The sequence below is a fragment of the Haliotis cracherodii genome, unplaced genomic scaffold (genome assembly GCF_022045235.1).
Source record: "Haliotis cracherodii isolate W230 unplaced genomic scaffold, xgHalCrac1.p SCAF_7, whole genome shotgun sequence".
Classification (NCBI taxonomy): domain Eukaryota; kingdom Metazoa; phylum Mollusca; class Gastropoda; order Lepetellida; family Haliotidae; genus Haliotis; species Haliotis cracherodii.
In genome coordinates this window covers 55,931,465-55,959,150 of record NW_027266330.1, presented here as the reverse complement: position 1 = coordinate 55,959,150, position 27,686 = coordinate 55,931,465, and the positions used below count along the sequence as shown (strand labels likewise).

Here is a 27,686-nt window from a genome sequence, read left to right as displayed (position 1 = left end):
AATCTTTTCATAATGTAAAAGGTTGTTTTGGTAGTTGTTTTTTTGTTTAACGCCGCACTCAGCAATATTCCAGCTATATGAGGGCGGTCTGTAAATAATCGAGTCTGGACCACAATCCAGTGATTGATATCATAAGCATCAGTCCACGCATTTGGGATCGATGACATGCATCAACCAAGTCAGCGAGCCTGACTACCCGATCCCGTTAGTCGCCTTTTACGACAAGCATAGTCACTTTTTACGGCAAGCATGGGTTGCTGAAGACCTATTCTCCCCCGAATCTTCACTGGTCTAATGTGAAAGAAAAGGGAAGTCACATACATGTTAAGTCTTTGAAAGGAAGGCATTTAGAAGTGATACACATAAGGAAGAGTATTTATGGATGTCAACTTCTTTATTACGAAAAATTATTATAAAGAAGTTGATACCATAAATTCACTTACTTTGATTAATATTAGGTGTGAATATAAGTTATTAAGAAATTGCTGTGAAAACATTCGTAAACATTAGCACTAATATTCCTGACATAAAAATATCAGCACTAACATTCATGACGTAAACATAGCACTATTCATGATATAATCATTCCCATGTTAAGGAATCTATATGCCCAGGTAATTGGACAGAAGGTCAAGGGTCATACACAGGTTCAACACGACCCTTCACCTCTACAGCAATCAAAACGATCGGTGTTTCATTGTCAATTGGAAATGAATCGGATAAAGTAACTCTCCAGTCGAATGGCTCCTCATGCGCCGGACTGGTTGAAGTATGCTGGCGCATGTGTCGGAGTATTTGTTTATTCGTCTGCGGTCCTGAATTCATTGGCTTATCAATACAGCAGCGTGTGAACTGACTGTTATGATGGTCTCGTGTGTGTATGCACGGTGTGAGTTTGTGACAATGTGGCCACCCAGTGCCGGATGTGATAGCTTGTCGAAGTGCTATTAGCATTGTTGCTTTAGGACATGCCACATTTGGAAGGGTCAGTTTTGTAATGTTAGCTGACTGAACGACTGGCCCATGATTTCATCACTGTTGACAAGTTTATCGCCTGAGAAGGATAAAAATGCCCAAATACTGTCTTTTTACAAAAAATTTTTAAGAGGGATAAGAATTTGGGACTGATACAGAGCTCCAGATAAGCTTTTGGTGTTGTGGGTATTTTACCCATGCATTTTAAAATCATTTGGTATCAGTAATTCTATCTGGGTATTCAAATTTCTGTTACCCACTAGTTTTTACACATGTGAGTATTTAAGTTAAATATTTAAAAACTCTATTTATCTAGTCCCTGCAAACTTCCACAAGAAAGTGTGATGGCAAATGATCGTGATGTAACTGTCATCGTGGAGTTCAGCAAGGTTGACGGAATGCCCGTTTATAATTTCAAAATAAGTTGCTGATTTGCTAATCGAAAATGCAGGGTTACTCCTCAATATTTTGATGATACGTACAATTTTTATTTTTGTAGCGTTTCGAGCAATGTTGGGGTACGAAGCATAGAGAAATAGTGACAAATAATAAGAAATATTGAAAAATACTGAGGAATATTGAGAAACATGGAGAAATATTGAGAAAGAGGGAGAAATATTGTTTGTTGTTTAACACCGCATGCAGCAATATTCCAGCCATATGACGGTGGGCCCAGACTTGACTACCAACAGGCCACAGATGTATTCTGTAATAGTGCTCACTCGCTGAGGCACAAAACAACATTCACTCCCAAATATAAAAAAAAATACAATTCTCATGTTGAGAGGTTCTTACCGTAATGTTCGCTCATCACTCAGACGTGTGAAGCCCATTTCTGGTGTCCCCCGCCGTGATATTGCTAAAAGCGGTGTAAAACCATACTCACTCACTCTTACAGTAATGAAAATAAAACTAAAATGTTAATTAGTGACTAGAGATGGAGTATAAGTTTTCTCAAGACCGCATTTCAAAAGATATTTTTGGCCCAGCACATCCTGGCGGCATCTTAAAGTTGGTCCCTTCAGTCTGGTGCCGTTTGTTGCTGTCTCTCCTGCCAGTCCACCCACAGAGTGAAATGTCACATGAATTATGAAGAATTAATCCTGGTCGGAGACAAGATACAGAGCCTCCTCATCTTCTATAAATATTTGTGTCCTAGATGATTGATCAGGTCTTACTGTCTAGCTCACTGAGACAAACGTTGTCATGATTGATGTCAGAATGAGTCATACTAGTGCTGATGTCCTCAATTTTTTCAGGTTAAATTCTTATACATTTGTTTAATAGTAAGTGCTAGTGCTTAGTTCTTCCTTTTATATTTAGCTCTAATATCCTGTAATTAATGTAGATGTGTGTTGAAAAAGGAGATGGCGCTAGTCTATCACTGTTATTGGGGTTTGCTGTCAATTCTCATTTCAGTAGCTGGCTTTCATCTTGACAAATCTAAATCATTTACCGTAATCGCTCCAAAAGTACAAAACTAGTTCATACTTGCTTTCAATATGCATTGAACATCCTTTGCTCCTAACTCTTTTAATTGCTATAGCCCAGGGGTACTCTGGGATAGAATTGGTCCCCAGCAACCTATGCCGGTTGTAAAAGGCAACCCAATGGATGCGGGTGTCATGCTTCGGGACTTGCGTGTCATCGTATCCCAGTTGCGTGGATCGATGCTCATGATATCAATCACTGGATTGTCTGTTCCAGACTCGATTATATAGCCACCGTCATATTGTTGGAATATTGCTGAGTGTGGCATTAATAAATAATAATAATAACAAGTCCATTAATACTGCGCCAGATTCCATTCAGCAAGTTAATACTCATGGCGCTACATAGTTTTAGCAAATAATGCTAATGAAAGGGGGAGTAGAGTTGCTAGTGTTGTCTGAAAAGGTGTATTTTCAGATGAGGCTTAAAGGATGAAAGCGATGGCGACAGCTTAAGATCAGATGGTAGTTTGTTCCATAGCGAGGGGAGTGGTCGGGTAGCCTAGTAGTTAAAGCGTTCGCTCGTCACGCCGAAGACCCGGGTTCGATTCCCGACATGGGTACAATGTGTGAAGCCCATTTCTGGTGTCCCCCGCCGTGAAAACCATACTCACTCACTCATCACTCCATAGTGAGGAAGTACAGAACTGGAAAGATCTCTGACCAAAGGTTTTGAGACGGGTTTCTGGGACTTGTAACAGGTGGTTATTCTGAACAAGAAACAGCGAGACTTTAGAGTAATTACGGTAACCTGCCATCTAATTAGATTAGAAACCGGAGTCCACACTCACACCTAGTAAATATCTGTTTGGCGTATGCAAATGTCACACTGATTTAGATAACAATGATGTCATACATGACATATCCAACAACGGGCGACACACAGTGAAGTGAAATGGCATAGAGTAGGCCTGATCTACCAATAGCAATCCAGGAATGTTGTGTTCTTACAAATTTGGGAGTGTAAATATCGCGTGGAGAACTGGACAAGTTGAATAAACAGATACAGGTTGAATACGTTTGTAAACACAATTGACAGTAAAGATTTTAAACAAATATTGCACCTGTATGTAGAACCGCTCAACATGATACCCCAGATGGTGAAGTTTAGCGCCTGGGTGAGACGAAATGTGCTCGGCATGTCAAACAAAGGCTTACGTCGGTTTGAGTTGCTAACATTTCAAAGAAGGGTGTAAAAATGACGTCAGAGGTCACGGTTTATTTTGTGTCAATTTGACTTAGATGAAACATGAAAGTGTTGATGAAATTTGTTGTAGCATTAATTCGTGGGGTGGTACTTGTGTGTTGTGTATTGTTTGTGATTGTCATAGGATTAAATTCAGTTTATGCGAAGATGATCTGTGTTAAATATTAATGTGTGTGTGTATGCATGGGGATATTCTAAGGACAAAGTATGAAGGATTTGTGTAGTAAAGAGGTGATACATTGTAATACTGTTTCTTCAAGCTGGTTGGTTTGTTGTTTAACGCCGCACTCAGCAATATTCTAGCTATGTGACGGCCGTCTGTAAATAATCGAGTCTGGACCAGACAATCCAGTGAGTGACATCATGAGCATCTGTCCACGCAATTGGGATCGATTACATGCATCAGCCAAGTCAGCGAGTCTGACCACCCGATCCCTTTAGTCACCTCTTACAGCAAGCACAGTCGCCTTTTACAGCAAGTATAGTCGCCTTATACAGCAAGCATAGTCGCCATTTACAGCAAGCATGGGTTGCTTCTTCAAGAATGTCGCGGCTAGTTTATGTAGCGGGAAGCTTATGGACTTATCATCATTCTCGGGGGGTGTCATGTGTGTTAGTGTGACCGTGTGTGAGTGCCTGCATGAATGTGTGTGGGTATTTGCATGCATGTGTGTGTGATTTTAAAAAATGAAAGAAACTTCCTCCAGAGAATATTGAATAAATAATTGCCTGTGGTTTTACAAGAAACATAATTGTCCCATAGCATGCTTGATGTACTTCATAAATGTATTATGAAAATAAATAATAAATACTTGACTCCTCCATTAAACATTGAATGTCTGAAAGCTGCCATCGACACAATATTCTGTCTGTACAAAACATCTATCACGTATCCTTGGTATATTTATGTTGATATGAGGGTTCAGGCAACTCTGCAAACTATTCCTGAGAATGAGGACAGGATAGTGAAATTGAGCTTTTGACACATTTATCCATATTTCCTAGCTTGTTTAGTCCAATTCTTAATTGTACTGGCAAGAAATATAAATGTTTATAACTCTTTTGATACCAATTTGTTACAGCTTCCTATTTCTAGTTGAAATCAAGTTGTCAAAATATTTTTTCCATTTGTTGTTTATATGCACAATATAAATAAAATGCCATACTTGTTAGGGACCGATATCCTGGGGGGTAGGGGGAGTGTGGAGGGATTTTATTGGAGACAAGATATTTTTCAGCTACAGCTGCAAAACCAGATGAATTTTTTAATGAATACTATAAGCCTAAATAAATTTGTTCAATCATCTTGCTACTATGTATTTTTTCTGAATTTTTCTTTTTTTTTCTACCAATAGTCAGAAGTTTGTTTACTCCCTCCCTCCATCCCTCTCCCATCCCACCCCCCCGAATATCTAATCCGTTACATCACTTTTTGATATAGACACTTTTAGTTAATGTTTTCTATTTATTTACTTTTTAGTAAATCAACAAAGACATGTTACATAGTCAGACATAAATAATACAAATTATTTATAATTATATAAATAAAATAAATGAAATAAATAATTATACTTCTATAGAATTCATTAATGATGAGACCGGTGAAGATTTGGGATAGAATTGGTCTTCAGCAACCCATGCTTGCCGTAAAAGGTGACTAGGCTTGTCGTAAGAGGCGACTAACGGGATTGGGTGGTCAGGCTGGCTGACTTGGTTGATACATGTCATCGATCCCAATTGCGTGGATCGATGCTCATGATATCAATCACTGGATTGTGTGGTCCAGACTCGATTATTTACAGACCGCCGTCATATAGCTGGAATACTGCTGAGTGCGGCGTTTAACAACAAACCAACCAACCAACCAACCATTAATGATGATAAATAATGAATGATTAATGATTACATATCTTTCCGTTCACAGAGACTTCGGCAGCACCGACCCCATCTCCCACAGCCCGCTGGAGAAGAAGTTAGAACAGACGATAGAGGAAGAGTTTGAGGAGTACAATTTTGACGATGTGGACGTGCAGGAGTACAATATCATCACCACGTACCCCGACCCCAAGAAACCCAACCTTCTGCAACTGTTTGACAGCCAGGGGAAAGTAAAAGATAGTGTTTCCTTGAAGAACTCTCCTGTGGTTGAAGATAGAAACACGGAAAATTCCAGTGGGAGTGCACCTTACGTGAGGTTTCCGTTTGTGTCAAACACGCTGGGAGGAAGTGCTAAGGTAAATTGTTTTTGCAGTTTGTTTAGTGCTGTGGGGTTATGTCCCCATATATACGTGCAAAGCTGGTGTGTATGAAGTCGGGGATCGCCCAAGGATAAGAGAGAGTGAGTGAGTTTGGTTTTACGCCGCTTTTAGCAACAGAGACACAAAGCTGACAGAACACATGCTTTGAAAATCCTGTGATCAATCGAAATCTGCACTGCAGTTTATGTACCGCTATGAACCGTGAACTATGCATAGACCATGTAGAGTCATGAGACCAGCCAAGATATAACTCCATAACTCCAGCCTGGTTCAGAAAGGGTGGAATCTGGACTTTCATAGTCATTAAACTCCCTTGACTCGGGAAGATGGAAGGCCATTAGCAGAGATCTATATACAATTTTATTTAGTACGTGTGACTTCATGTTTACACTGACAGCCATACAACAACCAGCTCCCTTGCCTCAGGAAGATGGGTTTCACAATACTTTCTTGTGTTTTTGTTGGTGGTAGAGTAGTCACTCTAGCACCCCTACTTTTATAGCCGGCACACCCAAAACCATGACTGAAAGTCCCCAGGTTGGTCTGTTGTTTAACGCCGCACTCAGCAATATTCCAGCTATAAATGACGGCGGTCTGTAAATAATCAAGTCTGGACCAGACAATCCAGTGACTGACATCATGAACATCGATCCACGCAATTGGGATCGATTACATTTATCAACCAAGTCGGCGAAACTGACCACCCGATCCTGTTAGTAGCCTTTTACGACAAGCATAGTCGCCTTTTACGGCAATCATGGGTTGTTGAAGACCTATTCTATCCCGGAATCTTCACGGGTCGAAAGTCCCCAGGACTCGCAGACAGAAAGACTTGCGTGATTCTGTGTGTTTATCATGTTTATCATGTTTATCATGTTTATCATGTGGAGGCCAATTCTTGTTACACACTTCTCTGATGAGTCTGTTTTTAGGATGTCATATTACAATTTCAATTTTGTTCAACACGAATCTCTTCAAACAGAGCAGGGTAGTAAATGTCATGTTTCGTTCCCTTTTAAAAAAGATTAAAAATAGATATATTCCTGAAGTTGAAATCTTTCTATATGGTCATAAACTGGGCATGACATGTTCATGTCTTTGAAATGTCTCTGAGCTTAATTGAAAACAATTTATGTTTACTTTCTGAAATGATATTGAATAAATTTGCATAATTGCATATCCTACTGAAAACAATCAATTCAAGTCTGTTGACAAGGCACAACATGAAGAATAAAGCCATGCTGTAACCTGTGCAGTGCTGGTGAGATTAAATCCTTCGTGATGAATCCCAGCTGTATCTGCCCAGAAAAGAGGCTTACTAGGCAGGAATGTGTAATTTCTTGTTTCTTGGACTGTCTACCTACCCTATATTTTGTAAAAAAACAAAATATAGAAATCAAAATGCTATTTTAAAATTTCTATTACCTTTTATTTTGTATTTATGTTAAAACTTTATTTGAAGAGTTCTTATAGGAAATAAATCTCAAATCAGCCCAAATAAGTTTATATATTTCTTTTGCTTCCTGTCGTGTATTAACCAAGCTATGTCTGAAACACATTGGTGTGCCTAAAGGGATTTCATCTGAAATACGGATCATGAACTCACGGAAGTGACCTCATCTCCGGGACTCATAGTAATAATAGCCATAATCGACTGTCTAATCACAAGCGAATTTCGGAAAGAAGTGCAAAACTGTAACTGCTGTGTCCAATGTTATTGAATACATTCTGTTTACATTTGAAATGATCCGTATAAATTTGAATAAATCAGTATCTTGAACAAAGTCCCGCACAGGCATGAAAAGGACTTGAATTTGAGCCTGGCCCTAAGGAGGCCTTAGTTTTGAATCTGCTTGGAAATAGCCCTTAACATTTGAAAATGTTTGAAAGGACATGAATTTGGTGACCATGGTTAAAGTTAATTACAATAATTTGTTTCTCTAAAACTTGTGGGGGCACGGATGGCCCAGTCGTCTAAGGCGCCGCGATTCGCTGTGCAGAGTTGTGTCCTTAGGGCATGGCAGAAAGCTATGATTGTGGGTTCGAATCCCGGTTCGCCCCGATTTTGTTTCTAGGTTTGTCAGCACCATACTTGTGCTCGTGGGTTTCACCGAAGTTGTAAACGTCTGAGACCTGCATCACTTCAGGCTTTCCTCCCACATTAAGCTGATACGCCGTGATATAGCTGGAATACTGTTAAAAGCGGTGTTAAACCCAACTCACTCACTCACTCTAAAACTTGTAATGATTACAGTCATAATTTCATTAAAACATAATGCTGAAACACTGGAGTATGGTCTTAAAAATGTTTGTGTGAAGCTCATTTCTGGTGTCCCCCGCCATGATATTGCGAGAATATTGCTAAAAGCTGCGTAAAACCATACTCACTTAGCTTACATTATTTGAAATAGTTCCAATTGTAACATTTCCTCAATAGTGCTGTCTGAAAGTCTGCTTAGCTTTTAGGGGGAACGGTATATCTGGGATTTGAAAAAAACCATAAGTTTGTTCCAGGAATGCTGAAACAGAAATAGTTGGCTTCTGGTTTGACTAAAACAAATAAAATTGTTACCTATGTGATCTAAATTGCCTGAAAAGAAACAAAAATGCACACCAAATATGTGCAATCACACATACACAGACACATGCACATGCACAAACACACACTCCGTCCTATTATTAATGGCTAGTCCCTTGGGCAACACAATATTTTGTGATTTCTCGCAAAAATCAATATTTTGTAGGTGAGGGTATTGTGTGTCCTTCAAGGAGAAGTCTTGTGAAAGCTGTGATGACATTCACTTATTGCCGATGATTGTGAGCTAAGAGACGTAGAGAATTGTTTGTGTAGTGATCTGATTGAAATATAACCTATTTCAAATGATTAGGAAGAAAGTATTAAGTTTCAGGGCTGATAATGAACTTCAGAAATATGATACATTAAAATCATCTTAACCAAATCTATGGAATTGTCTGCTACTGAAAACGATGAACAATTATTGTTTCCTGACTGCCTTCCAGGAATGTTGAAATAGGTCTACAGGTTGCCTTGGTTACCATGGCCTTGGGCACAAACTTCCTGCTGAATGCCACGGTATGGATTGTGCAATGAGTTACTCGAGTGATGTTGTTTGAAAATCATAGCATCTGATGCCTATATTTGTGTATTGATATTAGTCTGTCATACAGACCCAGAAACAAATATATCCAATACAGCCCATGCAAGTCTATAATGTTTGGCAAGTCTAGACTACTGCAGCTTCTGAAAATGAAGAAAGTCTCTGGGCTCCTGTTTATTATATTTTATAACTATGATTTAACGACTGTTTTTTCTGTAAAATATGTTCATTAAAGAGACTAGATGTTAGTCTACATTGATATCTGTTTGGGAGGAAAAGGGTGGCCTAGCGGATAAACTGTCTTGGAAGGTCTGGGTTTGAATCCTGACACTGCGCACAGAACTGATCTTATCAGAATCAGAAAACAAAAGTGTCCTCAAATATGCTGTGTCATGAGTGTCCCTGTCTCCAAATATGCTGCAATTTGCTGTACCGAGTTGCGTCCCTTTGTCATGACAGGAACTTATGACCATGGGTTTGAATCCTGTGTACGCCCTGATAATGATTCAGCACCATGTTTGTTCTTTCACCAATGTTGGTTGGTTGGTTTGTTGTTTAACGCCGCACTCAGCAATATTCCAGCTATATGACGGCGGTCTGTAAATAATCGAGTCTGGACCAGACAATCAAGTGATTAATATCATGAGCATCGATCCACGCAATTGGGATCGATGACATGTATCAACCAAGTCAGCGAGCCTGACCACCCGATCCTGTTAGTCGCCTTTTACGACAAGCATAGTCGCCTTTTACGGCAAGTATGGGTTGCTGAAGACCTATTCTACCCCGGAATCTTCAGGGGTCTTCACCAATGTGATAAGCATCTAAGATATGCATCCGTCCAGCTTTCCTTTGAAATAAAACTACACGCCATGATGTGACTGAAATCCTGTTCAAGTCTGTGTAAAACTTGACTCACTCACACTAGAAAGATGCCAATCCGAAAGAAAAATAGAAAATGCTGTAAAAGAGAAAGTCCTGAATGCTTGATGTCCTGTCAAAAAGGTGTTTTGAAATTAGAAAGCAACATAATCGTCTCCTCATGTCAACAATAATTGTGTGTGTTGAAGCCGTGAACCAAATGTCCCCGCCCCCGAGATTATCAAATTGTCGGACCTTAGTACAGTGTTGAAAGAAGGCGAATAACCGTTGGTGATAACTTTTTCTTAAGCCCAAAGTATCTGTAACATTTCTGTAACAATGCCCCAGTGTTCTAAAAGCACTATAATTTTCAATGCAGAGTCACTTCCCTTAGTTGTTACAGGATCTAAAGAGTGTAGTTGGTATCAACAGGTGGTTAATCTTTACTGGGAGTTTTCCCCTTACATGAAGCTGACATATTGCTGTTGGGGAATAGATACTACAGAAATGTAACCCAAGTAATTTTCTTTTTTCACAAATGTATCCTAGCGTGGCAATATTAATGGCGGTGAAGTATTTGGGGGTTTCAAGGTTAACAACACAATTGCAGCATAGTGCACACGTGACAGAGTTAAGCCAAACTCAAGCTGGCTTAATGCATTGTGAAAACAGACAGGGATGTTTATGTTCCCTGGGGTACGTTTCTGTGGTTTCTTTGCCAACACTGACCCCGAGATAATAATAGAAAATGTTTTAAAGAAGTGTTCAACCAAATATACTCTGTCACAGTTTTAGCTGAACAGCTTTGACAATTTGCATGTATGCGAGTTCTTTACCAACATTATCTGTTTCAGGGTGGCGTGTTTTACGGACATTATGGCCGCCTGTCTGACTTGTTGACCTTCAAAGGTCAAGGCATCAACATCACAGGTCAAATTTTGCTCCTTCGATTAGGAGTAACATCAGTTGCAGAAAAGGTAAAATATGTTGTGTAGAAAACAGTTTATCTAAAATATGTTGTGTTGAAAATGGTTTATGTAAAATAAGTTGTGTTGAAAACAGTTTATCTAAAATATGTTGTGTAGAAAACAGTTTATCTAAAATATGTTGTGTTGAAAATGGTTTATGTAAAATAAGATGTGTAGTAGGTTTGGGACGAGTCCAAATTTACTACCCGGGTACCCACACCCCTATTACCTGACCCTACCCGGCTACCCGCTGTTGGTGCAAGAGATAGGTACAAAATGTCCGATTGGGAAAAGTTTGACAGAAGCCCTGGCAGAGTGTATTTAGATACAAGTAGAAAACAATGTGGTCATGCATACTCTGAAGTTTTTTGTCAGGAAACAGTATATCACGTGACTAACCACGGGTCCGGGTAGTTCTGTGGGTACCCGGGTCCTACTCAGTACCCACCCGACCCGAGTACCCGAGTTACGCGTCCCAGCCCTATTGTGTAGTTTGTTTTTCATGCTACATGTAATTTTCCCTACATAATATCTTGATTTAAAACCAACTTGATAAAAACTGTTGAACAAAGGTTATTCTTACTCAAACACAACAATTTGCATTGTATGTTTTGATTTTTGAAAAAAACATATGCGCTGCTCCAAAGTCAATTACTGAGCTCAGATTCTAAGTGTCTGTTGTAAGTCAATCTCACAGCCGTGTCCTAATTGGACGAGACAAGAGTCCCTTTAAGGAACAGACATCTCTTTCATACATCCCTCTTTAGTCCTGTCAGGGCTGACCGTCTACCAATTAGCTGTGGCGTGTAAATCTCGGTGATAGACACCTATCAACCGCCTGTCTTATGTAAAGCATGTAAATAGACCAGTGATTATTGTTGTAATCAGACAGCGACACACAGAGGTTACATGCTGTGTCCCGCCTTAATGCCTTGGCTTCCCGACTTGTGCTCCTGAACTGCAATAGGTCCTTTGTTAGATGCTCAAGGTCTGCAATAGCTCCTTTGTTAAACGCTACAGGATGGCAATAGGTCCTTTGTCACAGGCTACAAGACAGGTAGGCTGGATGTGAACTTGTTGAGGGTCGTTACGTAGGAGCGAGGAGGTTTTATGGACCGCTGACCCAGTTCATTTCAAGTATAGCGAACATATGATATACACACACTAGCAAACAGTCAGGTCGAAAACCATTAACATGATCTGTTGGGACGGCTAAAAAAGTCCTGTAATCATGTGACTGAATGGAAGCACTTGAATGAAGACAACATGTCAAGACATGATTTGTTTGGAGAAATAAATAACCAGTTTGATATAAGAAATGTAGAGGTTATCTGATGTCTTGAACTTTTTGGTCTTTTAAGTTATATGATGTAGTTTATTTACCAATAAAATTTGTGACAAATTTATTCTGGATTTTTTGAGTAGATGTTTATAAATAAAAAAGTTTCATGCAGGTTAAGTGTCTTTACAGGTCAATTATACATGATTTTGTTTTACTTTGACATTCATCAACAATCCTATTGGTATAAAACAAAAAGTAAAATTGTTTTTAACCATTTGACAGACTACTTGATTGTATTGTGTTGGTGGTCTTAGAGGTTTGTCACAAGGGATAACACAGGATTTGAGTGAACTCAGCATTGCAGCCCATTCTGGTATTTTCATTCATTACCGTATTCGACGTAATAAGCGCCAACGGCGATATTTGCTAATATATTGGCTGGTAAACAATCCCGATTGACACCCCTTCTGATTGATGAATGTACTCAAGACTTATTTATCCGTGTATAATAGGTGTGTTATATGCATCCTTAATTATGGGAAATTAAATTCTGGAAAATTATATCTGTCGTATAGACACCATACAGGCTGTCAGCATAAACCACGAAATTTACGATCTTTCAAATCTGTTGTTTTTCACTAAAATAATATTCTAATAAGAACCCCCCTATTTCTAATTTTTAGAGCACCCTCGGTGGTTATTATGTTGAATACGGTATATTACTGATGAACCTGAAGCGGTAGAAAAGTGATTACGAGATACATTCAGGAAGCACTAAAATAATATTCTATTAAGGGCCCCCTATTTCTAATTTTTGGAGCACCCTCTGCGCTTATTATGTTGAATACGGTATATCACTGATGAACTTGAAGCGGGAGAAAAGTGATTTCTAGATAATTATGTGCGTTATGGGTATCATAACTGTGGGTAAGGAGTCCACTTGTCAGTCTAAAGGCGTGAGTTTGATGGCAAAGAACGGTGTAAAACCAAACTCACTGACTCAATATTCCTGAAGTGAAGTCACTGAAGTACATTGTAAGAAGTAGGCTGGTAGCTGTCATCAGGGAGATTGGACCGGCTGTGTTATCTTGGAGTGTGTGGAGGTGACAACAGCCGTGTGGTGGCTGGATTGTAGACCTGTAGATCGTGGGAGAAGGCATTGATAAGTTCAGGGTGGTGTTGTATGAAACAGGCTTGGAGCTACGACTGTCGTAAGTCTATGTTAAAGTATGGGGGTTATGATCACCTTAGTGCTATGACTGTCGGAAGTCTAGGTTAAGGTATGGGAGTTACGGTCACCTCAGCACTAAGGATATCATAAGTCTACGTGTAGGTATGGGAGTTATGATCAACTTAGCACTACGACTGTCGTAAGTCTACGTGTTGGTATGGGAGTTACGATCAACTTAGCACTACGACTGTCGTAAGTCTATGTTAAGGTATGGGAGTTATGATCAACTTAGCACTACGACTGTCGTAAGTCTATGTTAAGGTATGGGAGTTACGATCACCTTAGTGCTACGACTGTCAGATGACTAAGTTAAGGTATGGGAGTTACGATCTCCTTAGCACTAAGAATATCGTAAGTCTACGTTGCACTGTACAAGGGTACCCTTGTCTCTCCTGCCTTGCACAATGGAGAGTTGTTTCTTTTAATATTGACAATGAGAAATCATTTTTTACAGGAGATGTTTTTTGTCATAAAAATTGTGTTTGTCATCTTTCATCAGTGGCATGGATCGCAGCTCATGCATTCTGTCCTGATTCGAATGTCCAGATTTAATTAGTGTAAAACAATTTTTCCTCCCAACTAGCCAGGTAGGCTGGTGATGAAATGTAACTAGCCGTCTTGAAAGTTTCTGGTACACCTTTATCATGTTTATAACAGCTTGCTAGAGTAAGTAATCATTATCATTTTATCATATATTTCACTCCATGCCTTTAACATTTTTGTCTTTTTGATCACAAAGGTAGTTATTGCTCTCAGGTACGTGTCACGTATCGCTGTCTGATTTAACCTTACCAGTGTGGCAATGAATGCATGTTTTTACTGTGAGTAGGGAGGAACAAATCTGGACAGATATCATACGAGACAGTGGTCAGGCAGCTGTTTGGGACTCTGTATTGGTCACTCACTCACTGTAATATTGACCAATCATGTTTGGTTCTTCCAGCTCCAGGTGGCCCAAGATGCTGGGGTGGCTGGGGTGCTGCTGTACTGGGACCCCCTGGACAAGGAATTGGCAGCTCCACATAACGCCTCCTTCATCCCCTATGCTTCAGCCGGATGTGGTGAGACGAACTTTTGATCATTTTATGTGACCACAAGTGACGGTTCACTATCGATTTCTTGAATTAATTTAAATTCATTGTCTTGTACAATAGCCTCTACTCCTATTTAAGGAGGAGCACGAATGGCCCCCTTGTCTAGGACTCCCTTGTGAACACCGAGCTATAGGGTTCAAATCCCAGATCTGTTACGATTCTGTGTCAGTATCATAACTGTGCCATGGTTTTCACCAAAGTGTAGCTGTAAGGTGAGACATTAGTGGCCCTCCTAACTTGGACTTGTGAACTTTTGAACTGGTCCCTAAGCTATAAAAAACTAACTCCCGTCCTGTGTTGTTTAAAAATAATGTTTTTACGATGCTCCAGATCAGTCCAGCTTGTTCACCGTACCCACCCAGACAATCTCTACCAACATGGCCGCCAAGTTTCTGAGAGAGCTGCGAGGAGCTTCAGTGCCAACGACATGGAAGGGAGGATTCAATACCACGTACAGATATGGAGCAGGTAAATAACCCAAGGTGTACACGCTGGGACACTGTACGAAAGACCATGTGACGTACAGTATTATCTTTTTAGGCTTAACATTTTTTTGCTTTGTTTACGGATCCTCTGACCTCATAATTAGACAATTTGGAAACAAATAAAATCAGAATGACAAGCAATTTCTTATACCACCGATCCTAAGGTTCACTTTGAAAATAAGGATTTTTATTTGACGAAAACAGAAATTTTGTCATGTTAATGTTAAACTCTAATCATCTGTCAGACAAGTTCATGGAACTGAAATGTCGTCAGATTTTAGATTTCTAATATTTATATCCCATGTCATCTCATTATCAGCTACTTGAAAGAAATTGGTCTATGATAAATTTTAAATATGTATGTGAATAATTAAATGTTGTTTTAAAATTTGGTGTGATGCTCTATCAACTGACATTACTGAAGTCTCTGTCCAGGGGGTTAAAGTATCGTCAAATTATTGTCCCCTGTGTGACATGTAATCCTTTCATAATCGATGTAGCTATCATCAACCAGTGTTTTAAGCCAAGTCATTGCTGACTATTTTTTAATATTGGCTAGTATTGTGCACAACCACCAGTGGCTAAAGTGATGACGTAAATCCTGCTGGGGTATCATGCAGGAAGCAGATCGAGGTACTGTAAGTCTGGTGGCCTAGCTTTGGCTACTGGTGGCCTATAGCCCGTGTTTTAAAACTGTATACATGATATTGCTTTCCTCAAATATGTTTCATAAATTGTTTTTAAATACAGTGTGCTCAAATATGTTTCATAAATTGTTTTTGAATATAGTGTGCTCAAATATGTTTTTGCCGATGCAACATTAAATTTTAACTCACTCACTCACTAATATTTATAAGGATCCACACTAGGCCTTTTTATTATATGACCTACCAAATCAAATAAAACTTTAAGATGATTAAAAAATCCTGTACGATGCACCATCTTTTTTTTTGACCAACCGGCTGAAATTTTTACCATCAGAATCTGTAAATATCTGGGCCCACTTGCACAAAATGATCTTAGCGCTAAGACTATTGTAAGCCTATGCTAAAGTATGGGAGTTACGATCATCTTAGCGCTAAGATCGCTTTGTGCAAGTGGGCCCTGGCCTTAGTAACAGATTGAATTGGTTTCTATTATCTCTTCTCACATGGAATTGGTAATAGGATAATAAATCTCTCTCGACGTCCCATGTCCACAACCCTGCGGGGATTCTCGGTTAATCTCCAGTTCTTGATCCTACTGACTGTGGTCGGACTGTAGTATTGAGACTGTGTACAGTGTAAAAGAACAATCGCTTTATTCTACTAAAAGATATGTATATATTTCCTACTTGTTTTGCTTGCAGTCGTTTGAAATTCACCTGTAAACCTTTCTTGTAGCCTATGTCAATATTGTGTACATATATAGGCTCACTGTTTGACATTTTCAAACTGCTGTTTTCGTAACTCTTTCTGTGACGGGGGCCCAGTCGTCTAAGGCGACGCGACTCACTGTGCAGAGTTGTGTCCCTTGGGCACGCCAGAAACCTATGATTGTGGGTTCAAATCCCGGTTTGCCCTGATTATGTTTCTAGGTTTGTCAGCACCATACCCGTGCTCGTGTGTTTCACCGAAGTGGTAAACGTCTGAGACCTCCATCACTTCGTGCTTTCCTCTCACATAAAGCTGACACATGTGATATGACTAGAATAGTGTTAGAAGAGGCGTTAAACCCAACTCACTTACTCAATTTCTGTGTCAATTACTGTGTTTGCCTAAGTCTAGGGTTATCTCCCTTTAACTGAATGTAAATAATTTTGAACCAACTATTTTTCAGCTTTCATTTTGATGTTGCGATTACTTCATCCTTTTTGTACCAGTATTTAATAACTACTGTTTATTTTTTACAGGCAACTTTACAGTGAAGATTACAACATTTAACAAAAGGAAAGAAGTTTTTATAAGGAATGTTGTCGGCAAACTTAGTGGATATTCAGAGCCTGGTAAGTCTTGAAAAACAACTAAAATGATCTTATACAACTCTCTTCTGTATCTTATGAACCAAAATATTTGTATTTTTAAAATTGATATGATGCCATTGTTTGAGCTTTGTCACAATTTACTCAGTTATTTGAGTCGCTTTTCCAGGGAAAAAAATGAATGATTTGTAAGTAGGATAGGAGTTGGATTACTCTGGTTAACATTAATAATAAAGTTAATTGTTATATATTATTGTGATGTTTGTCAACTCTGAAAATTATAATGAATAATGAATGAATATAACAATGTATTCATTAATGCTCACTCTCACTAGACAACTACGTGATAGTCGGAGCTCCCCGATCGTCCTTCCCAGGATCCTCTACTGATGCTCTCATCTCCACGGCCCTGCTGCGGCAGATCGCGTGGAGTTTACAGTACAAGAAGACCGACCAATGGAAACCAAGGCGTGGGATAAAGCTCATATCGTGGGGAGGGTCGGAGTTCTCTAATGCTGGGATGAGAGAGTACATCAAGGTAGGATCAAGGCTTTATCATATTCCTGTCATATCTGTATTTAATATCTGTTCCCTAGCAAACTATGCTTGTTGTCCACGGTGACCTTGTGAATTGGGAGGATTTGGATCAGCGATATGGTTCATTGCAGTTCATCGTACTGTGATGGTGTGGATTAATTGATGCTCATTGTATCAATCACTGATTATTATTTACAGGAAGTCATATGTTGGAATACTGCTTAGTGCGGCAATTAACAACAAACTTCACTCACTCACTTTCTGTTAGTAAACGTCATCACTTTGGGTTTTCCTCCAACATTGGAACGTTGTTATATAACTTGAATACTGTTCAAAGTGGTGTTAAACTGAACTCACTTATTTTACAGTAGGGGTTGTGACTCACTCACTCACTCACTCACTCACTCACTCACTCACTCACTCACTCACTCACTCACTCACTCACTCACTCACTCACTCACTCACTCACTCACCCACCCACCCACCCACTCACTCACTCACTCACTCGACCACCCACCCACCCACCCACCCACCCACCCACCCACTCACTCACTCACTCACTGGCATATATGCAGGGGTATACAGACATCATCTGGTCTATCTGTATGTGTTAAGCATAACTTGAAAACTGTGAAAGATTATTAACCAGGGGCTGAAGTGGTGCCTTTTGCTATTGTTGGGGCCGGGGGATTTGTCATCTTCTGATGACTCTTGTCTACCAGTGCTTTAAAGACACCTGAAGTATTCTGATGCTTTTGTTTCCAGGCCAATGTGCACCTCCTCAGCAGGAGAGCTGTTGCCTACTTTGATCTGAGTGAACTCGCCACAGGGAACAAGACCATCGTCGCCACAGTCACCCCAGCGTTGCGGAAGTTGCTCAACATGGCCGCTCACAGGGTAGGTCACGCATCTCCCTTTGTTCCCCTCAGCTATCCCAGGACCGACTGGTTCTAGGCAACTGATCTTGCACTCCAAGACCAGGGCCCACTTGCACAAAGCGATCTTAGCGCTAAGATGATCGTAACTCCCATATTTTAACATAGGCTTATGATAGTCTAAGCACAAAGCTAAGATGATCGTAACTCCCATATTTTAACATAGGCTTATGATAGTCTAAGCACAAAGCTAAGATGATCGTAACTTCCATATTTTAACATAGGCTTACGATAGTCTTAGCTTTGTGCTAAGACTATCGTAAGCCTATGTTAAAATATGGGAGTTCTGAGATCGCTTTGTGCAAGTGGGCCCAGGTTAACTCTGGTTAATAAGTCTGTCAGTTCTCTTTTAATGTCTGCTGATTTTGAGTTTGCTGGATTTTCATAAATCAGTTTGTTGCTTCAGTTAACTACTCTTTTGCATCCGAAGGATAAACAGATGCTACATACAACATTTCATTTACAATCAATTAAAACTTCCAGCCTCCAGTCAGTTAAAGGGAGACAATCCAGTTCATGACTGCAGTCTTGTGAAGATTCTAGGTTAGAATTGGTCTTCAGCAACCCATGCTTGCCACAAGGGCCAACTAACGGCATTGGGTGGTCAGGCTAGCTGATTTGATTGATGCTTGTCATCGTGTCCCAATTGTGTGGATCGATGTCGATAATGTCAATCACTTGATTGTCTGGTCCAGATTCGATTATTTACAAACCGGTGTCATATTGCTGAGTGCAGCGTTTAACAACAAACAAACAAATCATTTTTTAATTATTTTTTTTTATTTTCCCTCTTTATTCATCAACAGGTACAGCATTTATATATACATGTCATGTCAATACAATTGTGGTACGTGGTTTTCAAAAAATGTACATTTTTCCAACAAGCAAATCATGACTGCGACACTCATCATTGTTTAAAACAGAATGACTGAAGTGAAAAAATGTCAATTTGACGAAATTATTTTCAGTTTTAGTCATTTATTTATTTCTTCATGGGTTGGGGGCGGTCGGGTAGCCTAGTGGTTAAAGCGTTCGCACGTCACGCTGAAGACCTGGGTTTGATTCCCGACATGGGTACAATGTGTGAAGCCCATTTCTGGTGTCCCCTGCCGTGATATTGCTGGAATATTGCTAAAAACGGCGCAAAACCTTACTCACTCACTCTTCATGGGTTGTCATTCCTGTGTACTGTGGGAAATAAATATTAGTTCAATGGAATTGCTTTCAATTTTCAATATACTTTTTTTTCTCCACAGGTTCCCAATCCCTTGAATCCAGAGACCATGATCCTTGAGGACTGGGACAGGAAGTCAGCTGAAAGCCCCTCGCACTGGTCTCCGTTCAAACTGTACACACAGGATGCCACACGCCACCCCTTCCTTCATCTCGTGGGGGTCCCTGAGCTTCACCTCCAGTTTGTGGGAAGGAGCAGCCAGGTGAGCGTACTACTCAACGTTTGATAGGGATACAGGGAGCCTCACCCAAGTGTTTTCATATCCAATATTTGGTGAAGGTGAAATTGGGTTAACGTCGCGTCCAAGATTATTGGACTTATATAGCGACGTGTGGCTGCTTGTACGAGTCCGGACTGATGTAGATTTATAGTGCTAGCTCACTGAGATACCATGCCGCAGTTTAGCATGAATACCCCACTCAGACACAGTATGCTGACTCCGAGCCGACAGTCCTTGTTTTAGCCCCTTAATGCCGAGCGCCAGACAGGGTAACAACAAGTACCATCTTTTAACGTCTTTTTGAATGACGCGGACGGAGATCGTAACCCCAGACTTTCCGCTCTCCGGGCGGATGCTCTACCACTGGACCACGGAGTCGGTCATATCCAATATTAACACTAGTTGATAAAGGTTTATAACCTCTTAGGCTTGTTGAGAAGTTTAACTTTTATCCTCAAGAGTTGGCTAGTTTATGTCCATGAGACATGGGGTGAAATTCTGTTTATCATGCAAACTCATTCCATAAACCTATTATTTACATAGCTGTGTAGTGTATAAAATTCACCCAATTTTCATTTAGACAATAACAGTGTGCAAGAACAAAGCTAATTCTAGAAGTTTAGTTAAAACCTACCTCCCTCTTTCTCTCCTTCCCTCCTTCCTTTCCTCACTCACTCACTCACTCAATTGTTTTCAGACTCCTGGAAACATAGATGACATGAGAGAGCTTGATAGTCGCCACCACTTCAAATACCACATTGCCGTGAGCCGCGTTGTCACCATGGCGATGCTGAGGCTTGTCGACGACTACGTGCTGCCCTACTCCATCAACGACTACGCACAGACTCTGCATGTGGCAGTGTGGCAGACATCCGAAGCAATCAAGGAATGTTCCGATGAATTTAGAGATCTGGGTAATTAATTCACTCTAAAAAGCTGATCAAGAATCGGTTACAAATGCATTATTAAGTAGATCTATCTTTATATTTCTCTCTTTGGAATGAAAGATGCCTTGTGGTGGCACGTGGTCCTGTGCACAGCGCTCAGATCACAAATCAGGGGAAGTTAAGCAACGTCGGTCTCGGAGAGTAGTTGGATGGGTGACCACGTTAAGCAGCTTGACTCCTGAGAGTTTCTAGGGCTTCGGTCCTGCCCCACACTGAAGCACATGTACCACATGTGGTGTCTCCTTAGGCAGGTGACTTTGTTCGAAATGTGCCTCTGTTCACCCAGCAGTGAGTGGGTACCCGGTAGGATGAGATAGTAATGTGTCTGTTAACCTTCTAGCGCCTCACAGGCAACTTGGGTTGTATACTCCCCAGGGAGCTGAGAATGAAAATCGAGTGCTCACTGATCCATTGACCGGGGTAATAATAGTGTAGCGCTATGAGCATCCACTTGGTGAATGGAATCTGGTGCATTATAAATGCACTTATTATTATTATTATTATTATTATTATTATTATTAGAGTCATCTGTAGGTTATTAATCATCAGTGGTCACGTGTGGCAAGGACCAGCCCACAGCTTGTAAATGGAATGCACTCTAGTGACTTACATACCACCATCTCTCCTCACGTCCCAACAACTTCGACCACTGTATGATATATGCTACTCAAAAGAAGTTTAGGGTCACAGAATTTATTGATATTTTGTTAAAATACAAAATTATAGTATCAAGGCAATTGCTGAGCCGGAAGATGCTGGAAGATGCTTATTGGCAAGGGAATCATTCAATCATAATAACGTAGACGTTCATCCTCTCTCAGTAAGCTGAAGGGACGTTAGGGTAGCCTAGTGGTTAAAGCGTTCGCTCGTCGTGTCTCGTCAGAATTATAGTATTGTGGCAATTGCTGAGCCATACGATTCTGGCAGATGCTGGACGATGCTCACTGGCAGTCATTCAGTCATACATGTCCTCATCTCTCAGTCATCTGACGGGCCATCCTCGCTCAGTCAGCTGACGGGGCGATAGGGTAGCCTAGTGGTTAAAGCATTCGCTCATCACTCCAAAGGCCCAGATTCGATTCCCTACATGGAGACCCGTGAAGATTCCAGGGTAGAGTAGGTCATCAGCAACCCATGCTTGCCGTAAAAGGCGACTATGCTTGTCGTAAGAGGCGACTAACAGGATCGGGTGGGTGGTCAGACTCGCTGACTTGGTTGATGCATGTCATCGATCCCAATTGTGTGGATCGATGCTCATGATATCAATCACTGGATTGTCTTGTCCAGACTCGATTATTTACAGACTGCCGTCATATAGGTGGAATATTGCTGAGTGGGGCGTTAAACAACCAACCAACCAACCAACCCTACATGGATACAATGTGTGAGGCCAATATCTGGTGTTCCCCACCTTGATATTGCTGGAATGTTGCTAAAAGCGACCTGATACCATACTTGCTCACCCAGTAAGCTGACTCGCCGCGATTACCTGGAATACTGCTCAAATGGGCGTTAAACCCACCTCACTCACTCACGGAATGATTCGTTCATACTTCCAGCACCTGAGCTGACCGTCACAGACCTTCTGACCGAGACAACCACAGCGTTCGAGGACCTCATCCAGATCTACCGCAAGAACCAGGACATCCTCGGGGTGAAATCAGTCAACGAAGTTAAGATGTTGTTTGAGCGAATATTTGTAACTGATTTCTCAGGAAAACGGTAAGAGAGACCACGTAGACAGGTGTTTTCAACACAGCAATAATAATCCTTCAATATCATTGTTACTGGGACCATTTTTATTTAATTTTTGTGTTTCTCTTTGCTTGATCATTTTTTGTTTCTGTCCACTCCAAGTAAAGTTATTCTCTCCAAATTTTATTTTTGTGAGTTTAAGTAGAATCCTGAATTGAATCTTATGTGTATGTTTGTCTTCTGTGTGAACAACAAATTAAAATTGCCCTTTTGGAAAAAATGACAAGTTAATTGAAACGTATATGTTTATTTTATTTTTTTCACGTTTATTTCAATAGTTGCTTTATCAATTGGGGCATGGCTGGCCCAGTCGTGTAAGGCGCTGCAATTAGCTGAGCAGAGTTGCCTCCCTTGGGCAAGCCAGAAACCTTTGATTGTAGGTTCAAATCCTGGTTCGCCATGGTTATGTTTCTAGGTTTGTCAGCACCATACCCGTGCCCATGGGTTTCATCGAAGTGGTAAACGTCTGAGACCTGCATCACTTTCCTCCCACATTAAGCTGACACGCTGTGTTATAACTGGAATACTTTTAAATGCAGCGTTAAAACCCAACTCACTGACTTAAGTAACAGCTTCACTGAGACACTCACTCACTCACTCACTCAGTGATATAATTCGTTTGTTTCTGATTTCAGGTTTTCAACCCATCACGTCTTGTATCCAGCTCTTCACGACGACAGCAGTATTGAACATGCTCAAGAATTGTGTCGGGTTGCCAAGGAAACTAATAAGTGGGATAAAGTGGATAAATTTCAACAAAAACTCTACAGGGTCTTACACGAAGCCCTCAGAAGTTTGCGAATGAATGAGTGAAAGTATTTCATCTGCATGTCGCACATGCATGGGATAGTGCAATTACCTCCCTTGGCAGGAGCTCTTCTGCAATGAAGTTACTATTATCAGTCAATATCTGATCAGAGAAGAAGCTGTCAAGAAGACGATGTGATTGGAAGGAGTTATTTATATACCGGTAACCAGTCCAGTGAATGTATTTGCACTTGGTGTGGGTACTGTTAATATGAACGTGGTATTCTTCAACAAGGATTATTTACACAGAAATATTCATGATGGAATGATGGAATATTAAGATGACAATCACTTTTACAATGTCTCAAGGAGGACTCCATCTTGTACTGTTTACCCAACAGCTGATAATAACTTACTGCGACAAGATTTGCAAGGAATCTCTCATTTAATCTCATTCTTGGACCTGGAAAGGAAGACTGCACCCTGGACGGATATTGGATCTGTATTGTTGAATGACAAAAGTGCGAATCTGTTAGTGCGCATATTTTCATGGTTATCCTATAGAGAGAATAGAATGCCTGCTCAGCCATGGTTAAATGAATGGTTATTTAGATTAGGGTAAAGACCTTCGTGTGCCTCTTTGTGAAGGAGTATCATGGCCCGTTCAAACCCTGTGGAGTTGGGTTCAAACCCAGACTCAGAGCGAACACATGAACCTTTGGGATACTCCCTCTGGCCTGCTAAAAGTGACTGGTCACAACTGTAAATGACAGGACACAATTTTCCTGTATTTTTTTAATGTCTTCTGTCTCATGTGACACCGTGTTTATCGACTCCATGTGTATATATTCGTGTGAAGAAGGTGCTAATCCCTCGGGGTCCACACATGTCAAAACAATTTTGACGGAGTGTTCATCTTCACATTTTGAACTTCATGCCATAATTGACTCGCATATTTGTGATGTACAAATGATTATTACATCCTTCAGTCTGTTGTCCTTTCATGTCCGTCATTTACCCCGCTTAGCTTCCTGCTGTTTCACAATACAGACAAAGGCACTGACCTCGCCCTAACCAGATCCCAGACTAACCAGATTCCACCCTTACCCCACCCTAACCATATCGCGTCCCTACCAGTTCCCAGACTAACCAGACACTGCCCTTACCCGACCCTAACCAGATCGCGTCCCTACCAGATCCCAGACTAGCCAGACCCCACCCTAACCAGATCACGTCCCTACCAGATCCCAGACTAACCAGACACCGCCCTCACCCCACCCTTACCAGACCCCACCCTAACCAGATCCCAAACTAACCATACCACACCCAGCCCAAATCTTGATCACAACACTTACCGTGACCCTAACCTAACCATTATCTCAAACCTCACTGTGATCCCTGACCCTGACCTTGGACCCTAACCATATCCACTTTGATGTTTTTGACACCGACCTTGCAGTGACATGGGCTCCAACCTCCAGCCATAACACCAACCACAACCACAACCACAACCACAACACCAGCCACAACCACAACCACAACCACAACCTATTCAAATCACCAGCAATATCCTACCATCCAAATCATGCATCTCCTTGACCCATAACTCTCTCAATACTGAAAATGCTACATTTATTTGAAAACCTTGTATTGAGATGAGAGTACTATTTACCTGTAGTAGACTCCGTGGTTCTAATGGTTCGCCACTGAGCCTTAATGGGATGGTTCTTAGCCTGGGGGATAATTTTGAAGCTTATTAATCTGCTTCCTCCTCTTATCATCCTGACTGCCTCCGTGGTCTGGTGGTAGACATCTGCCCAGAGAGCTGAAGGTCTGGGGTTTGATCCCCAGCCACGTCATACCAAATGGTACTTTTTGTTACCCTACCTGGTGCTTGGTATTAAGGGGCTAAAACAAGGACTGGTCAGCTCCGAGTCGTATACTGTGTCTGAGTGGTGTATTCTTGTTAAACTGCAGCATGGTATCTCAGTGGGTTAGCACTTTAAATCGGCATCAGTCTGGACTAGTACAAACACACACACACACACACACACACACACACACACACACACACACTAGTACAAGCAGACACACATACACACAGAGACAACCACACACACATATACACACATATGCATGAACGTTGCTATATAAGTGCAATGATCTTGAATGCGACATTGAACCCTATTTCTCCTCACCTATCATCCAATAGTGGGACTATTCTCTGCCAAACTGGCTGATTAAGAAGTTTAAACCCCACTTTGTCTGTTGACTTAGTTTCTGATGTATGTACAGATACAGTAATATACTACACATGCCATGACAGTTGTATGGAATAATCAGATGGTCCCTTTGAGTAATATATGATTACCCTTTTTGCAAAATGAAAATGTCTGAATTTCACACATGACAAACCAATCTGGGGTGAAAACATGACCTGAGGTCGGCCTGACAGGGCATATTTACATCCAGAGGATAAACACTCATCCACTTGTTGCTTTGGTTACTGGTGGTACATAGTGTTTGCCAATTATTACACAACATTCTTACATTTGTACATATGTAAATCTCTAAGTGAATACCTCCAGGTATTTGTGATGTAATATGACCTCTGTGTGACCTTCTGCTATGCCTGTAGTATGATGTGTAGTGAAAGCTTAGAAAGACCATATCTGGGTCACAATGGTTCACTAGGTCTTCAGCAACCCATGCTTGCTGTAAGAGGTGACTAAGCTTGTCGTAAGAGGCGACTAACGGAATCGGGTGGTCAGGCGCGCTGACTTGGTTGATGCATATCATCGATCCCAATTGCGTGGATTGATGCTCATGATGTCAATCACTGGATTGTCTGGTCCAGACTTGATTATTTACAGACCACTGTCATATAGCTGGAATATTGCTGAGTGCGGCGTTAAACAACAAACAAACAAACAAAATTACACAACATTCTTACATTTGTACATATATAAATCTCTAAGTGAATACCTCCAGGTATTTGTGATGTAATATGACCTCTGTGTGACCTTCTGTTATGCCTGTAGTATGTTGTGTAGTGAAAGCTTACAAAGACCTGTCCTGTGCGGATTTGGGTCACAATGCACAGTACTTATGCTAAGAAACTGGGGATTGGTTGTCACACTCCTCTACTTGACTGATTGCTTATTGGACATCCCATGCTTGTTGTTAGAGGCAACTAACGGGATCAGGTGGTCAGGCTCGTTGACATGGTTGATGCATATCATTGTATCCTAATGGCCTAAATCAATGCTCATGATATCAATCACAGGATTGGCTGGTCCAGCTTAGATTATTTACAGACTGTCATATAGCTAGAATATTGCTGAGTACAGAGTTAAAACTAAAAAACAAACAAATATCATTGACTATCAACAACTGGTTTTCCTGGTCATAAAGCAACAAACCAACAAAAGATACAAACCAGTCATCTAAAGTGTTTTACTAAGAGTACAGTGGAGTGGAGTTTATGGAGTACCCTGTTCCTCATACTTAGGGACCAAGCTTACTGTTTCCTTGTTTCATAAGGGGCAGTCGGGTAGCCTAGTGGTTAAAGCGTTCGCTCGGCACACCGAAGACCCGGGTTCGATTCCCGACATGGGTACAATGTGTGAAGCCCATTTCTGGTGTTCCCCTCCGTGATATTGCAGGAATATTGCTAAAAGCGGCGTAAAACCATACTCACACCTTGTTTCATAAATGATCATACCCTTATGAAAAGAGCAATCCTCTTAGCATGGCCTTGTTTAACTATGCGATCATGTTGCTACGACTGTCATAAATCTATGTTAAAGTATGCGAGTAATGATCGTGCTCCGATGCTCTGTAGAACATGGCACAGATTATAGTATGTTTAGATCAAACACTTTTAGTCGTCACTAGTTTTAGAATTAACCTGATGCTGTAGAATTTTACAAGTGCCAATTTACACCTTACATATACATTGATGACAAGGAACTGAGAACTGAAATACTGAGTATAAACCTAAGTATTTTTTTAGTGCGAGTTGATGTTTGTGACAAGAGCATCCATTAAATATTTACCAAGTATATACAGTCAAGTCTTGTTAATCCGACACTCATTAATGGGACAATTGGCTTTATCCGACACTAATGATGGGAACCAATTAAATCAGTGCTATTTACCCACATTGCCAGGGTTCTCCAACATAGATTGCGGGTTTAATAAATAATCTACCAACCTGCTCTGTTTTTACAAAAGTAAACTTACGTATGAATTGACCACACATTATAAGCTGAGTTCAAATCCCAAATTTGCGTTGATTTGCTTTTGTTTGTTTTCAGCACCAATCACATTTAGGATCTGGACCACACATTATAAGCTGAGTTCAAATCCCAAATTTGCG

General features: G+C 40.7%; 1 protein-coding gene across 1 annotated transcript in view; it reads left to right on the top strand.

Annotated features, from left to right (window-relative positions):
• Positions 1 to 25,185, top strand: part of LOC139448233 (aminopeptidase NAALADL1-like) — a 56,566-nt gene extending 31,381 nt beyond the window's left edge. Inside the window, exons 2-12 of the mRNA XM_071229751.1 lie at positions 5,597 to 5,906; positions 10,765 to 10,887; positions 14,335 to 14,452; positions 14,816 to 14,953; positions 16,862 to 16,954; positions 17,266 to 17,468; positions 18,233 to 18,364; positions 19,659 to 19,838; positions 20,554 to 20,770; positions 22,363 to 22,525; positions 23,194 to 25,185. Coding sequence (XP_071085852.1) covers positions 5,597 to 5,906; positions 10,765 to 10,887; positions 14,335 to 14,452; positions 14,816 to 14,953; positions 16,862 to 16,954; positions 17,266 to 17,468; positions 18,233 to 18,364; positions 19,659 to 19,838; positions 20,554 to 20,770; positions 22,363 to 22,525; positions 23,194 to 23,371 — 1,855 coding nt within the window. The 3' untranslated portion in view covers positions 23,372 to 25,185. The remainder of the gene's footprint in view (positions 1 to 5,596; positions 5,907 to 10,764; positions 10,888 to 14,334; positions 14,453 to 14,815; positions 14,954 to 16,861; positions 16,955 to 17,265; positions 17,469 to 18,232; positions 18,365 to 19,658; positions 19,839 to 20,553; positions 20,771 to 22,362; positions 22,526 to 23,193) is intronic.
• Positions 25,186 to 27,686: the final 2,501 nt, after the last annotated feature.